We start from the raw sequence: 14,954 nt of genomic DNA, 5'->3' as shown, positions 1-14,954 counted from the left end.
GTCACATCACATGACCTTTGACCCTATTGGCCTCTGTGTGGATCTTTAAGCAATGTTTATTGAAAACAAAAGGATGGAGCATTTTAATGTAAAGATAATGTTAACATGCAAACATACCCATCTATTAAAATTTGAATGAGGAGCAAGCAGCAACTTTGGGGTGTCAATTGTTTACCCCTAAATGACTAATTGTTTAGGTCATGGATAAGTAGAAACTCTAACAGCAGGTGACAGTAGCAAGAGCCATGGATTCAACATTCAAGCTCAGGTGTGCTCTCCAGATTATCCTTATAAATAAAAGCCATGCTGTAGTACCATATGTAAGATTTTATTTCTGACCTCTTTACATTATTACTCCCTTGTGCTTCGAAAACCACTCAGTTACAAATTATGCAACTGTAACCATACAAAAAAAGAAACACATTCCAATGTAATTAAAAAGATCCATTGTGCAAAAGGTTGGCTAATTGATATTGCAAAACCGCTTGCAATAGAGCGGTCCTTAGATTCTGATCTGCGCCAATCACAGTGGCCATTGACATGATGGACAGGACAGGGCAACCACAGAGGCGATGGAACCTTCTCTACAAAGTCTTGTTACTGAGGTTTGCACAGTCCATTAAAAATAGCTTATTACCTAAAAAAAAGGTGACTATTGTTTCTGGAACCGCGCCCGATGTGCAAATGTCATAACAGTCTAAAAAAAGCGGAAGCCGCAATGCAAACTGCGTTCACAGCGAGGACGTGGTGGAGTCCAGGACTTCTCCTCCGTTGCAGACGGCTGGCACACAGTGTGCAATAGTAGAGGCTGGAAAAGGCAAAACAGTATGTTAGGCACTGATCTGTCCAATGCTGTATCGCTAAGTAGCAAGCAAAGGTCTATGCACTGTGTTCAGTATCATTGGCTGATTTTAATCTATAACCCCCGATGCAATATTTAACATTAGCCTCACCTTAAGATTTGCAGTCAAAGAGAGGTGTATATAGTACAGTATGAAACCCCAACACAGTTGTATCTTGCCACATTTATAAAACATAATATTGTGCGTGGGAGACTATTAACAGTATGCATGACTTCAATTGAGGGGTTCAGGCTGCGTCATCAACGTAAACCCTGCGTTGTCTTCGACGCACCCCAAAGTCCAAGGTGGAACATACCTAGCTGTGATTGCGGGCTATTAGCTGGGGAGTTGTGGAACCTGATTGCAAGTAGCCATTCCTGGTCCCGCAGAAGGTTCCAACTCTCTACCACCAGTGTTGTCCTGAATGTTTGACCTGTCTGACCTGGTGCAATTTCACGCAATCAGTCAGGCGGGTGGGGCCTAATCCCAAATTCCACTTTGTGGACTTGCCACATCATCCCTTGTGCCACCAGAACTAGGGACTAATGACGAAATGCTTGTTGCAAGTGTTGATTTACAAATGTGCCTTAGAAAACAATAACGTGTCGAGATAGCGGTGGCCAAACGAAATACTAATATGCTCAGGATGTTAAAGTACCTCATCTAAATTGATATATAATGCTTCAGAAGTCCACCTCAAAAGGAGGCTTCCGGCCATGGGGTTCCTCAATTAAAATAACCAAAGGAACAGGCCTTTCCCTCTTTACACCAAAGGTTTTCTTCACTGCAATGTCCAGTGTCCCAACGGTCGAACAAATACCCCAAATTGTGGCAAACAAAATTCCAATATTCAACAAAAGTTTCTCTGGTGTCCGTACCAAAGGTATCTTAGATCAAGTTTTTCATCCTCCTAGTGCACCCGCAAGGAGGATGGCTTTCTTGTTGTGCCCTCTTTCTCCAGCAAAACCTCCCCTGTAGACGTTCCAAGGCTCTTAAGCAAAGGGGTGCTTGGAAAGTCTTCCAGACCTTTGCCTCTAGCCTTCTTGTTCTGCCTTCGCTCAGAGTCTTGCTTGCAGGGAGTTCTTGCTGATTCATGTGGAGTTTGATAGAGAAGCAGGGCCCTGCTCCTCTCTGCCCTTTCTTCCTCTTATGTGGCTTCCCAGTGCTGCCCCCCCCTTCTTCCTAGTTTGTCCTTCCTGTTCCCTGCAATAGTGTGTCTGCATCAAAACTCCCCATCCCCCCCCACTCTGCTCTCCTGGCTACCAATGTGATCCTCGGGCACCTCCATTACCTAGTATCTCTCCCTCCTGGCCCTTGATGGTATGGTGTTATCCTCCTATTATGGTGTTCCACTTCTTGCTCTCTTTCCAAATGACAAGTCTCACTTTCTATGTTGCGAGTTTCTTTCCTCTCTCTGCAGTCTCTCTTGGCCTTATTGTACCAACAAGCCTCTTTCTCTAACTGGTCTCCCTAACTGTTGATATTACCTATCTGTCTCTTCCAAAGACTCATCTGTCTTTATTGTGCCTCTGCTGCTCTTTCTGTCCTGTATGATCTTACTCTCTTCACTATTTCTTCTCTAATCGGTTCCCCTCACTTTCATCTCCAATGTGATACCATTCTTTCTGTTCCCAGGCTGTTCCTTTCCTTCCTTCTTCACAAGCTGACTCTTCCACTCTTTCTACAAACCTTGAGCCTGATGATTGTGGTTAGGTGAATGTTGAGGGGGCTGACCTAAAGCTATTGACAGGCCAGTCAGCATTTTTCTGTATACTGCCTGTTTGCATCTACCTGCTTTGGTCAGCCTAGGTGGGTTTCCCTTTATATAACTCTGCCTTAAGCTTGGAGACTGCAGGTTACTTTTGTTTTCATTGCAGTCTTTGTGAGGTAAGAAAAGTAACATGTCATCTCGCACGACACTGATCAGGGCAGAGTACAATGCTTGATACATTTTTACTGATTTCTCTGCTTATGCCCTTTCCATCAGCAAAGTGGAAACTTGACACTTTGTATTCACATGTGCTTTTACATGGTGTTCCCTTAGATGCGTGATCCCTTATGGCCCTTTAATTTAGGTAACACATCGTATGATGGATGGGATGCAGAATAACTTTTACACCAAATAATAAGACCGACTCAGGAAGTTGTCAAAAGGTCTCATCTGACTGTTTTATTAACAATTGTCTAAAACGGGGAGTTACAACGGACATCGCACAAGCTCGCTCAGTGTATTTCATAAAAAGCATTCTTATATAGAAAAAACTCATTATACGTGACGTCATATTACATGGCAAACAAAAAAACCTATTTGGGGTTGTGATAGGTTTAAGGGAAACATTGAAGTATACTTTCTATATAGGGACGGACTGTGATTGGGTCTCTACAGTCAGGTGGACAACTTATGCCCACCCCTAGTGCAAATCATCTTCAACAGTTATTAGATATGCAGTATATCATTGGCTCTTGAACTATAAGGCCTTCGTTATATGGCCCTCTGCAATTGGTTGGCATGCTTGTACCCTTCTGGAATATTTGATTCACTAGTAGCACATAAGCACGTACCCCAAGTGTCAGTTGGTGGATTTGACCATGTCTTCCCACCCAATTAGCCCAGTATCTCTCAACACCTGTGCCTTCTGCCATACAATTTGCTTTTGAACTTGGCCTTGTAGTAGCTTCTCTTCTCTGGGAATATAAGGGAGTGTGAGCATACGCTTATCAAAGTTCAGGTCTGCATGTCCACTTCTATTTCCAACCTATACTTGTGACAGGAGACCGTGAATTGGCCCATATTATAACATTTAATTGTCTTAAATGCAGAAACTTGACACTCGTGGTGGACACTCATTGCAATTTAACAAGGGATGCTTCAGCATCTCACATTCACTGTTCTTCAAGGACTGATAACCAGTTTTGGCTGCTGCATCCTTTGACACCAGGCCAGAGAGCCTTTCTTGGTCTTCCTTCGAGCTTCAGCTCATTTCTTTGCTGCAACACACGCATAGTTATCAATCCTTCTTTTTCCCTGGGTTTGAGCTTACTAAAATTGTGACCTTGAATATCCAGATTCTATATAATGGTGGCATCGCCTGCAGTCTATTCACTACGTATAGCCAGCCTTATAATTACTTAGTTACTTAATTACTTGCGTTGCTGCATCTGTACAGTTATAACATGGCTTGCATTTCCTGCAGTGCTCTTCACACGTGTAATCTCTATTCCGCATATGAAAGCTTGCTTGATTCTTCATTTCGTCATCAGATTCTATAAGGATTATGCATTCTTTTCTTCAGCCTCTCTTCTCAGTGCATCACGCTCACCTCTTGTGATGTCAACAGCTTCTCTTTCTTTCATCTTCATATTCCTTCGGAGATCTCCTCTAAGAGATTGTCATCTCTACGGGGATGCATCAGATATGGCTTTCTGAATGGATACCGTGTCTTGAAGACTTCCCTCGGAATAGTCACAGCCACTGGTGTTGTACATGGCACAACTCATGGTTTCCAGCATACAGGTAGCAGGGGGGTGGGACTTCCTGTAGAGGCATTCGGCTGCTCCTCTACAATCCCCCTGCCCCCCTCTGGCTGATCCATCAACCACACATTCACCGGTCTCCACATCTAGACTTCCTCTTTTGAAGAAGTGCTTCTTTGGGATCCAGATCTTTACTGCTCCCTTCAGCATCCTGCTGATTTCATGTGTTCATCCACACTCCAAGTCATATAGCTACATTTTCCTTTCACATTACAGTCGACCCATCGACCTACGTACTTCTTATGATTCTTTGGATACAGGAACTTTGTTCCCTCAGGTGCTACAATACTGGCATCTATGTACTTTCTGGTTTCTTCATCTGTCAATTCCCTGGGTTTAAACCCTAATTCAACATCGATCATGATTTTCATTCCTACTGCCTGCTTTGTTGTTTTCTTGCACTGTGTGATTATTACCCTGATCACACAGAATCCAAACATCACCATCACCAGTATTGCTCCAAGAAACTTGATGATACTTGTCATCTAGTGTGGAATCCATGAGAAGATAGATGCAAACTAACTGTCATCTGCAATATCTTCTACGTCACCTTCCATCCTGTTGTGCTGGTTTGTCAGCACAGCAGCGTTATGGCCTTTGTCAAGGTTCCATTCTTGTCATCATGAGAAGGTAAGAATGTGTAGCATGATGTCCCGATTTTGGCACAAACTCCTCCTTCCATTGCTGTGATCATATCAAGGACATATCTATTCTGAGAGTCATCAGTTTTATGGCTCTCAATTCTTCTCTGATAGCATTAAATCCCTTTATGGTAGTGTTAATCATCTGCAGTTGCTCTCAGAGAGTGATTTGCAACCACTTCACATTAGCCATCGCTTGGATCCCAGGCATAAAGATAGTCGTGAAGATTGAAGCAGTTTTGCTGAACAGCTTATGCTCATATGCAATAGAATCAAAGGCCTCTATTGATTTCGCTGAGAAATAGTTCCCCCTCCTTGTTCGATTCAGAAACTTGAGTTATCTTCTCTTTCTCAAATGGGCGTCTGCCTTTGGAAATTCACCAATGTTCAAGTCACTCTGAGGAATCACTAATGCTGGAACATGAATAGTCACAAAGGAACACGTTCCTCCCCAATATTTGGGCAGCTTCATGTACGCTCTGGATTCACAGGCCCAATATCGATCCATCATGACAGTTGTACCTGCTCCCATTTTGGAGACATCAACTGTCGTCTTTCAACCTATGTTAGTTATCACATGCTTCTTGCCTTCTCTTCGGAAAAACAATCTCGCTTTTGTCAATGGCATCACCATCATTGGACCTGATAAATTCTCTACCCATGTCAGCAGCTTGGTATGTTGAGCCTGTGATTTCAAGCACTCATCATTCACTTTTTGTACATCTCGCACGTATTCTGACTTCAATAGATGAGCTGCACAGGCTATCAGTCCTTCTTCCCATCCCTTCTTGGTTATCACTCGTCCATAGAATAGCATCGGAGATCGTTTCCAGCATCCAGGCGCCCAGGTGTTTCTATTTTATCAGGACAGTCCATCCTCTTCATCTCCTCTATGACCACTTCATCCTGTCCTGCCCTACGATGTGTGAGCATATTGCTTTTTCGTGCAGGCTTCCTTTCCATCTCTGCAGTCTTGATATAATTATCCTGGAATGGAAATTACCATTTTGATATCTCCATCGTAGAGTGGTCGAACTTCCTTGGAACTGTCCTTGAGTCATACATGCAGCAAGGTGAACAAGACATCTAACATCATGTTCTGGAATGTCTCTGCAAATAAAAGTTTGGGCAGCGTTCATGGCATAGGGCATGAGAGCACAAATGTAACAACTCTGTTTGGATGTTGTCTATCCCACCTGTTTCATGTGCTGGTACCACATGTTATGACCCAAATGTGCTGTGCTATTTAGATGAGTATTTATCCCACCAGTGTCTTCGTCTGCCCTTCCCCTGTATCTCCCTCTCAACTTGTCAGCAACCCATAGAAATAACTCTAAAGCAGCTCTGCTCTGGGGGATAACACAAAGGGTCTTGACTCTTTGGTAAGGGGTAAATCGACACCAGTTCCTGGAGTGGGGATGATCAAAGGGACATCTACCTTATTTGGACCAACATCATAGAAAAGGCGCATCAGGAAGAAGAGAACGAAACAAAGCATAATTGTACATATGTAAATTGCGAACCAACATATCAATCCCCACCACTTATGCCACTCTGGAATCTCTTGAGCTTGTTCATTCACTAAAACCAGACCGTTTACAGCATTCCTCATGTTTGCTGTGCTTAATTAAGGAAGGAAAAACTCTTTTTAATCATGCAATTGCGATAGGTCTGGTAGTTACAGGATTTCCTCGACAATTGCCACACACAACCTTCTAAACACAGGCCCATTCTTAGGATCCTGCAAAAAAGTATGTATGTCCACATCGCTTCTGACAAGAGCAGGGTAAGCTTGAAGGATAAATATAAAAACAGTATGTAAAAGTCTATGGGCATCTCCGTTTGTCAAAATCATAGACTCAGCCAAACAGATGTGTTGTAAGAAACAAATCGGGGTACTGCTCACGTTGCCAATTCTTAATCAAGTGTTGCCGTTTAAGCATAATCGTGATACATCAACAACTTTCTAAAGTTAATGTTCAAAGATTCCTGTGACTCAAGCAATGAGTTGCACGCTTGCTATAATATCTATAACGAGTGACCAGGGGGAGCCACAGCCCAAATGCAAATCTGCATTTATCAGCTAGGTGGTTTATCTTCCTTCTTCCTCGTCAAGTCATTCAGATGGATCCAAGCTTGTCTGCCTTGGACCTTTAATACTGAGGGAGTGACATTCTCAACTATGTAGGGACCATTGAACCTTGGTTCATGCCACCTCCTAGTGAAGTTTTTAATTGGCCCGCTATCACCAGGAAATAGTTTTGGTGCTGATAATAGTTCTAAAGATCCGGTTGCTGAATGGTTTTCTTCTGTGTTCTGAGACCGACCCCCCTGACGCTTGAGTTGATCTGAAATGAGAGAGATACTAGCAGTCATACATGTCAAATAGGTACATAGCTCATTTCCTAACAAATGTGGCAGGATTCACTATCTTACATCTGACAATTTTGATCCTTGGGTTCAAAATCATTACTTCATAAGCGGAAGCTCTCTGAGATGTCAATGTACCTTTGGGTTTCTCTAAAATGGCAAACAGAGCATGCTTTACGAAGAGAGTCATAGAGCAGCCATAACAATACTTGTAGACTTCAATTGCGAATGCGGCGGCTGCCAGTGACTGTTCAAAGGAAAGTCCCCTTTCATAACTGGGTCCAGCATCCCACTGAAATATTCTAGAGGCTTGTACCCCAATGTGGTCCTCTGTGTAAGTACTGCTGTCATGACTGTCCCATTTGTGTGCAGAAATAAATAAAACTCAGCAGCATTTTTAAAACAGGAGCTGCACAAACTGATTTCTTCAATTCTTCAAACCCTTCCTCCATTTCCTCAGTCCATTCTATTGCAACCTTATTCACCTGTGCTTTCTTTAAAGCCTGCAGAAGGGGTCTAGTATATAAACTGTATTCAAACACCTAGGCTCTTACATAATTAAATAGCCCCAAAAACGGTTGCATTCATTTTACTGTATGCGGTTTTGCAGTTTTCCAAATCGCCTCAGCTCTTTTAGGTGTCGCCTCTTTTCCCTCATGTGAAATCAACTGTCGTATGTATAATACCTCCTCTTGACAATACTGTAGTTTCTCCTTGTCTACCTCGTATCCTTTATCCACTAAGATAATCATCAACTGGATCGAGTCCTGTTTGCCCTCATCTCATGTCATGCTACAGATTAAAATGTCATCTACGTACTGTATTAGAACACTTTTCAAATCAACATTACCTAGGTACATCTGGAGGACTCTATTAAAGATCAATGGAGACTCGCACTACGCTTGAGGCAGCCTAGTATGTCTCAGTCGAGTCTGACGGAACATAAATTAAGTCAAGTCTTGTGAGTCCTTGTGTAACAGGATTGAGAAAAACACAATTTTCAAATAAATCCCTGTGAAATATTGAGCTTTCACTGGGATACTGCATAGTATCATCGCCGGGTTAGGAACTAGAGGAGACTCAGCCTCTACAATCTGGTTAATCGGTTTCATATCTTGTATAAATCTCCAAGTATAAATAGTCTTGAAAATATCCTCATCAGCCTTTCGAGATATGGGCACTGTCTTGCTCGAGGAAAAATTGCTCCTGGTTTCAGCTTTATTTTGACTTCCACTATATCCTTTAACAGTCCTTCATCATAAGGACCTGTAGTCCATAAGACACTTGCCACCTTTTCCAAGTCTTACCTGTGAAGGGATTCCCTCCCACCACAGTGACACCTTCTATTCTAGGTGTCAGCAATTGTCCTGTTTGCATAGTGCTGTGTCTGCATGGGGGCGTGTTGGGACTGCCCTTGTGGTGGGTTCATTTGCAATTGCTCTGGTTGCTGTGTTTGTGTTACTCATGGCACTTGTGTCTGATATGCTGTCTGATCTTGGGCAAGCCCTTCCCTAGCTTCTGAGCTATATGCTGTAGGATAAGCCGTCCTTCCTCTTGAGCATTGGCCATTCTGTACATTCCCTTGGCTCCCACATATGCGCGCAATGTGCCCTGTCATCCCACAAGTCCAACATACAGGTCTGTCTAACTAGTCTCCCTTGGTTAAATCTTCCTTGTGCATTTTGATTCTCATTCTGCACACTTTGAAATCCACCTCGATTGTTTTGGAATCCACCCCTTCCTCTATAGCCTGTACCTCTGCCTCGTGGTATGAACCCCATAGCAGCCTTGCCCATCGTATGCTGATTAGTCACCTGCGCTGTACCCACTGCTTGCTGCATCCCTAATCCTTCTCCGCTTGTCAATACCGCCCCCTTCTTTGGTATATTTTGACAATTTCTTCTGCACTAACTTGTCTTCCTCAACTTTTCTGGCCTCATCTTTCTTCCTGTTTTTCTCTTGTAATAGCCGACAGTGATGCACTATCGTCAGCTGTATTTCAGCCCACAGCTTTACTTCCATTCCCACTTGCTTCTTCATTTGCCCCTGTATTTGCTCGGGCAACCCTTGACATAAAATGTGGTAAAATAATGCCACCATTTTTTCTCACAGCATCTTTGTTTCAAGTTGCCAATGCTCTTGAATACCCTGATGAATAGGGTCTTCATCTTCCTTCATCTTAAGTATCATAATCGCACCCATATCTGATGTATCAGGATACAGCACCCTGTGAGCTCTCCAAACATCTGCTCTGCAATTATTAAACAGCGCTCCATTGTGCGCTGTGTTTTGTGCTGTCACACTTGAATAGCCTGATCTCCTCCATTTGTCATCAGCTCTTTCCCCAAGAATAGCTGCCAAGAGACCCTTAATGTCCCCTATGGCTAATGTGTTCCATCCTGTCATTTTTTCTAACTCGTATATAAGTTTCCCAGCACCCGATGTGAAACTCGGAATCTTGAACCTTAAATTATCCTTATCCATTTGCGGCTACAGAATATACTGTGGTTTTGTTCCCCCTTTTTCCAATAAGGGAAACTGCGTAAATCCTAACCTGCAATCCGCTCCCATTGTCTGTCTATCCATGGCAGGGACAACCATCCCTGACCATCTCCTCGCTGGTAACGATCTTAACATGCTCACATATGGCCGGATTTCTACCTTCTCACTATACGATCGTCCTCTGGGACACACTGGATATGCCTTGGGATCTGGCGTCCTATCCTTGGGTTGCTCTAGATTGGACCATCTTACTTCTTTGTCTGTCTGCAGGCTTTTCTCGGTAACACACGCTCTCCCTCCCTCTTGCCCAAGGAAGGATTCTCTCTCTTTATCTGACACATCTACTCCCCAACTAATGCGACTCTCGTCCCATTTGCCTTTATCTAAGGTCAGTCTGCTTAGGGATAAGGCTCTATGCTCGAGACTGAATGGATTTTCCTCTTTGCTTTGTGATTGAAATGCCGGGATCGCGCTCTTCCTTCAACTTCCAGATTTGCTACCTTCCTTTAATTATTGATAGGCCTTATCAATCCTGTCTCTGATACTTCTTATATCATAGCCTTCTTCTAACACTACTCTAAATGCCCCTGACTTCGCTCCCTTTAATGGAAGAAACCCTTCTATTTTGTTCCATCATATTGCTGGACTTGGCTCTACTGGTTCCTTATGAGCGAGGCTAATTTCAACGTCCCGCTGTGTCCTTCTTTGTTCTAAATCTAATTCTCTTCTCTTTCTCGCCTCTTTTCTGATCTCTCTTCCTTTTGTCTTATCTCTTCACTTCTCATTCCTGCTCTCCATTCTTCCTCTTCTCTTCATCTCTGTATTCTCTTATCCCTTAATTTCTGTGCTTCCTCCTCCTCTTTTCCTTTCTCATCTATGCCTGTCTTTCATTGTTCTCTGTCTATTGTCATATTTTCTTTGCTCCTTTGCTCTTTCTTCTTTTCGTGTTGCTCCTCCTGCTACATCTGTCCTCATTGCTCTCTGCTCTTTCTTTTGTGTTCATCTTCCTTCAATGTCTTTTCTCGTTCCCTGTCTTTTCTATCCTGTTCATTCATATCTTCTTTTTGCCTAACTTCCTCGATGCTTTTCTATCTTGAGTAATATCTGTCCTCCCATCCATTCATTCTGCATGAGTGTTAGCTCGTCAGCTTTATCCTTCTCCCCTTTTCATCTCTTAATCTCTCTTTCTAATTCTGTCAAGGCATTAGATCGCTCACTCTTGCTTCGCTGCTTTATTCTGTATGATCTTCAAGATCTCCTCTTTTCTCTTACTCTCCTCCGGACTATAGTCACTGCTATAAGCTGGCGGTTCATATATTGGATTACTATACCCCGTCATCGCTTTTAATTTCTTTAAAGAGTACAACCCTACTTCTTCCGCATTTGCATCTTTTTCTTCAGGTGAGCCAAAGGAGAATTGAAGGCTCAACACCTTCCTCCTTACACTGATTAAACATCCATTCGTCAGGTGGCGGATCTTCCCTTCTTCCTGGTGCATCTTCCAAAGCTCTAGAATAGCTAACCTTTTCTCCAATTTCTTCCCCTTGTACGCAGCATGCAAGTATGTGGTCATGTGTTGTAATACACCTTTTGACAATGATCCCCCTTGTGGCCTGGCATGAACATCTGCCATGCCTTTCACCCACTCTGCACTAGGCTGTTTAAGCTTGGGCATGTGCTTTGGAAATGCCTTACATAAATGCATCAGAGGAGTGAGTCCCATTGTGACGAGTCTCGATTGACTGTCAATGCTTGCCAGGCTTTATAAAATATCTTCACCAATTTTAAAACAACAAATATGAGTGCGCTCCAACAATCGCAGCTCAAATCTCTATTTTTCAATGATCTCTGTCTACCTCTGGATTGGTACCAACCACTTCCCTAGGTAGTCCGTTTAGTTCCTTAATTTTGTTTCAATGCCTTTACAATCCGTGTCACTCTTCGACACCTTAAATCAACACAATTACACAGACAGACTAGCCAACTTTTCACATAAAAACCACGGTGATCACCTTGTTTTCTCCTTCCCCCTAATTAGTTTAGCTTGTCTCCTTATATGAACTTGTTCATCCATAGCCTAGGGAATCTGACTGAAGTGTAAGACGACCTCTTCTGGACCCCCTTGGGTCAGGATTCTTTCTCTCTCCCCAATATTTCCCATTAATTTAAAATTACCACAACCCTGTCCCTTTAATTTGCCATTTCCCTCAGTCTACTCACCGTTAGGTCATTTGACTCAGTGTCCGCGGGATCATCTCCTCCTCGAACTGACCACTTTTGCCTTCCGTCCGCAAAGAACCTGTGGAACCAAGGTAGGGATTTTGTCAAAGAGGGACCCTGCCCACCGTCTCGATTTTCTTGCAAGATTTCTATTTGGCCTCTCTCCACTGGAAAACCACGCAATCTTCTGGCTAGATGGCAGGGGATGTCCAATCATCCGAAAATCTGGAGCTAACAGGTCGGTGGTTCTGAACCATCCTACCACTGCTACCATGTGAGTTTATGTCCCCTGTTTAGGTAGCATGTCATGCAGGTGGATGGGAACAGAATAACTCCCTACACCAATAATCAGACCAACTCAGGAAGAAGGCAAATTATTTTTACTGTTTTAATATCAATTTTCTAAAACAGGGAGTTTCAACGGAGGTCGCACAGCGTTCTCTCAAAGCATTTAATAAGAAAGCGTACTATTATCACGGTTATTCGTTAGACGTGATGTCATACTACGTGGCAAATAATCAGAACCTATGGGGGTGTTGGGGTTGGCTCAAGGGAAAGATCTAAGTATACTTTCTATAAGGGGTTGGGTTGGATTGGACATCTACTGTCAGGTGGACAACTTAGGCCTACCCTTAGTGCAAGTCATCTTCAATAGTTATTCGATACACGGTATAGCATTGGCTCTCAAACAATAAGGCCCTTCATTATATGGCCTTCTACAATTGGTTGGCACACTCGTGCCCTTCTGGAACATTCGATTGACTTGCAGCACGTAAGCTCATATCCCAGGTGTCAGGAGGTGGATTTGACTGTGTCTCCCCACCTAATTAGCCCAATATAATTCACCACTCATGCCTTCTGCCACGAAGATTGCCTTTGAACTTGGCCTTGCAATGAATTCTCGTATCTGGGAATATAAGGGAGTGCGGGCACATACTTATCACTGTTCTGGTCTACCTGCCCAACTTCTATTTCCATCTTTGGCTCATGTGACAGGAGACCACAATTCGGACCATTTTCTAGCATTTAATTGTCTTGAATATATCACCTTGGCACTCGTGTTGTTCTTTCTTTGCAGCTTAACAAGGGATGATTCAGTATCTCACAGTTTCTTCCTCAAAGATAGATAACCAGTTCTTGGCTGCTCCAGTCTTGACACCAGGCCAGACAGCCCTTGTTTACTGCGACACATCTTTTGATCCTTCTTTCTCCGTGGGTCTGAGCTTACTAAATATATGACACTGATGTCCAGCTTCTATATAATGGTAGCTTTTCCTGCAGTCTATTCACTACGTACAGCTAGCTTATATGATCGCTTAGTCTACTTGCGTTGCTGCATCTGTACAGTTATTAAGTGGCCTGCGTTTTCTGCAGTGCTCTTCACACGTGCAATCTTCACTCCGCACATGAAAGTTTACTTTATTCTTTACTTGGTTATCAGCTTCTCGATGGTCTATCCTTTCTCTTCTTCAGCCTGTCTTCTCAGTGTGTCACGCTCATCTCTTGTGACATCACCAACTTTTCTTTCTCTCATTTTCATATTCCTTCAGGGATCTCCAAGAGACTGTCATCTCTTCGGAGATACATTGGTATGGTTTTCTTAATGAATATCTTTTCTCGAAGATCGACACGGAATAGTCACGACTGCTGGTGTCAAACATGGCACAACTTCAGGCTTCCAACATACACGTATTAGGGGGCGGGACTTCCTGCAGAGGCATTTGACTGCTCCTCTACATATGTCTTGGAGGTATGCAAGCACAGGTGGTTTTCACTCATCCAATCCTGCAAGGTTACCAATCAGGGTGAGCTGGGCGATGTCTAGAGGTGGTTCGACAGCCAGAACAAAATGTGTTTGTTGTCAGCGTGCAGCTGGAAGGGGTTGACAAAGGATTCTGGGATGTCTGCTAGCGGCTTCAGATATCAATTGATATGACTGAACCCTGGGGGCTCCCACTGCAAAACGGAACGTTTGCGAGCGAGAAGTCCCATATCTGAAAGTGACAGTTTTATATTGAAGGAAGGAGGTGAGCTGTCTTAAAACTATGCTTCTCTGCAGAAAGGCATTGTCTTGCACAGTAACACATGCTGCTGATAGGACCAGTAAGAACAACACAGCTGGAGTACAGAGGTTTATGGGTTAGTATCGCTGCTGCTTATGGGACCAGTAAGAATAACACAACTGGATTACAGCAGTGTACGGGTTAGTATCGCTGCTGCTGATAGGACCAGTAAGAACAACACGACTAGAGTACAGAAGTTTATGGGTTAGTATCGCTGCTGCTGATAGGATCAGTAAGAATAAAACAAATGGATTACAGCAGTGTAGGGGTTAGTATCGCTGCTGCTGATAGGACCAATAAGAACAACATGACTGGATTACAGCAGTGTACAGGTTAGTATCGCTGCTGCTGATAGGACCAGTAAGAACAACACGACTGGATTACAGCAGTGTATGAGTTAGTATCGCTGCTGCTGATAGGACCAGTAAGAACAACACGACTGGAGTACAGCAGTGTATGGGTTAGTATTGCTGCTGCTGATAGGACCAGTAAGAACAACACGACTGGAGTTCAGCAGTGTACAGGTTAGTATCGCTGCTGCTGATAAGACCAGTAAGAACAACACGACTGGACTACAGCAGTGTACGGGTTAGTATCGCTGCTGCTGATAGGACCAGTAAGAACAACACGACTGGAGTACAGCAGTGTACGGGTTAGTATCGCTGCTGCTGATAGGACCAGTAAGAACAACACGACTGGAGTACAGAAGTGTACGGGTTAGTATTGCTGCTGCTGATAGGACCAATAAGAACAACATGACTGGATTACAGCAGTGTACAGGT

General features: G+C 43.4%; 1 protein-coding gene across 2 annotated transcripts in view; it reads right to left on the bottom strand.

Annotated features, from left to right (window-relative positions):
* Window positions 1-307: 307 nt before the first annotated feature.
* GRM3 (glutamate metabotropic receptor 3) overlaps window positions 308-14,954 on the bottom strand; it is a 653,673-nt gene continuing 639,026 nt past the window's right edge. For both annotated transcript variants that reach the window (XM_069627823.1, XM_069627824.1), the window contains one exon: window positions 308-808. In XM_069627823.1, the coding sequence (XP_069483924.1) occupies window positions 732-808 (77 nt within the window). In that variant the 3' untranslated portion in view covers window positions 308-731. The remainder of the gene's footprint in view (window positions 809-14,954) is intronic.

This window comes from Ambystoma mexicanum, chromosome 12, assembly GCF_040938575.1.
Source record: "Ambystoma mexicanum isolate Mex_15411 chromosome 12, UKY_AmexF1_1, whole genome shotgun sequence".
In the NCBI taxonomy this organism is placed as follows: domain Eukaryota; kingdom Metazoa; phylum Chordata; class Amphibia; order Caudata; family Ambystomatidae; genus Ambystoma; species Ambystoma mexicanum.
Note: the sequence above shows the minus strand (reverse complement) of the source record. Positions and strands in the feature narration are given on the sequence as shown.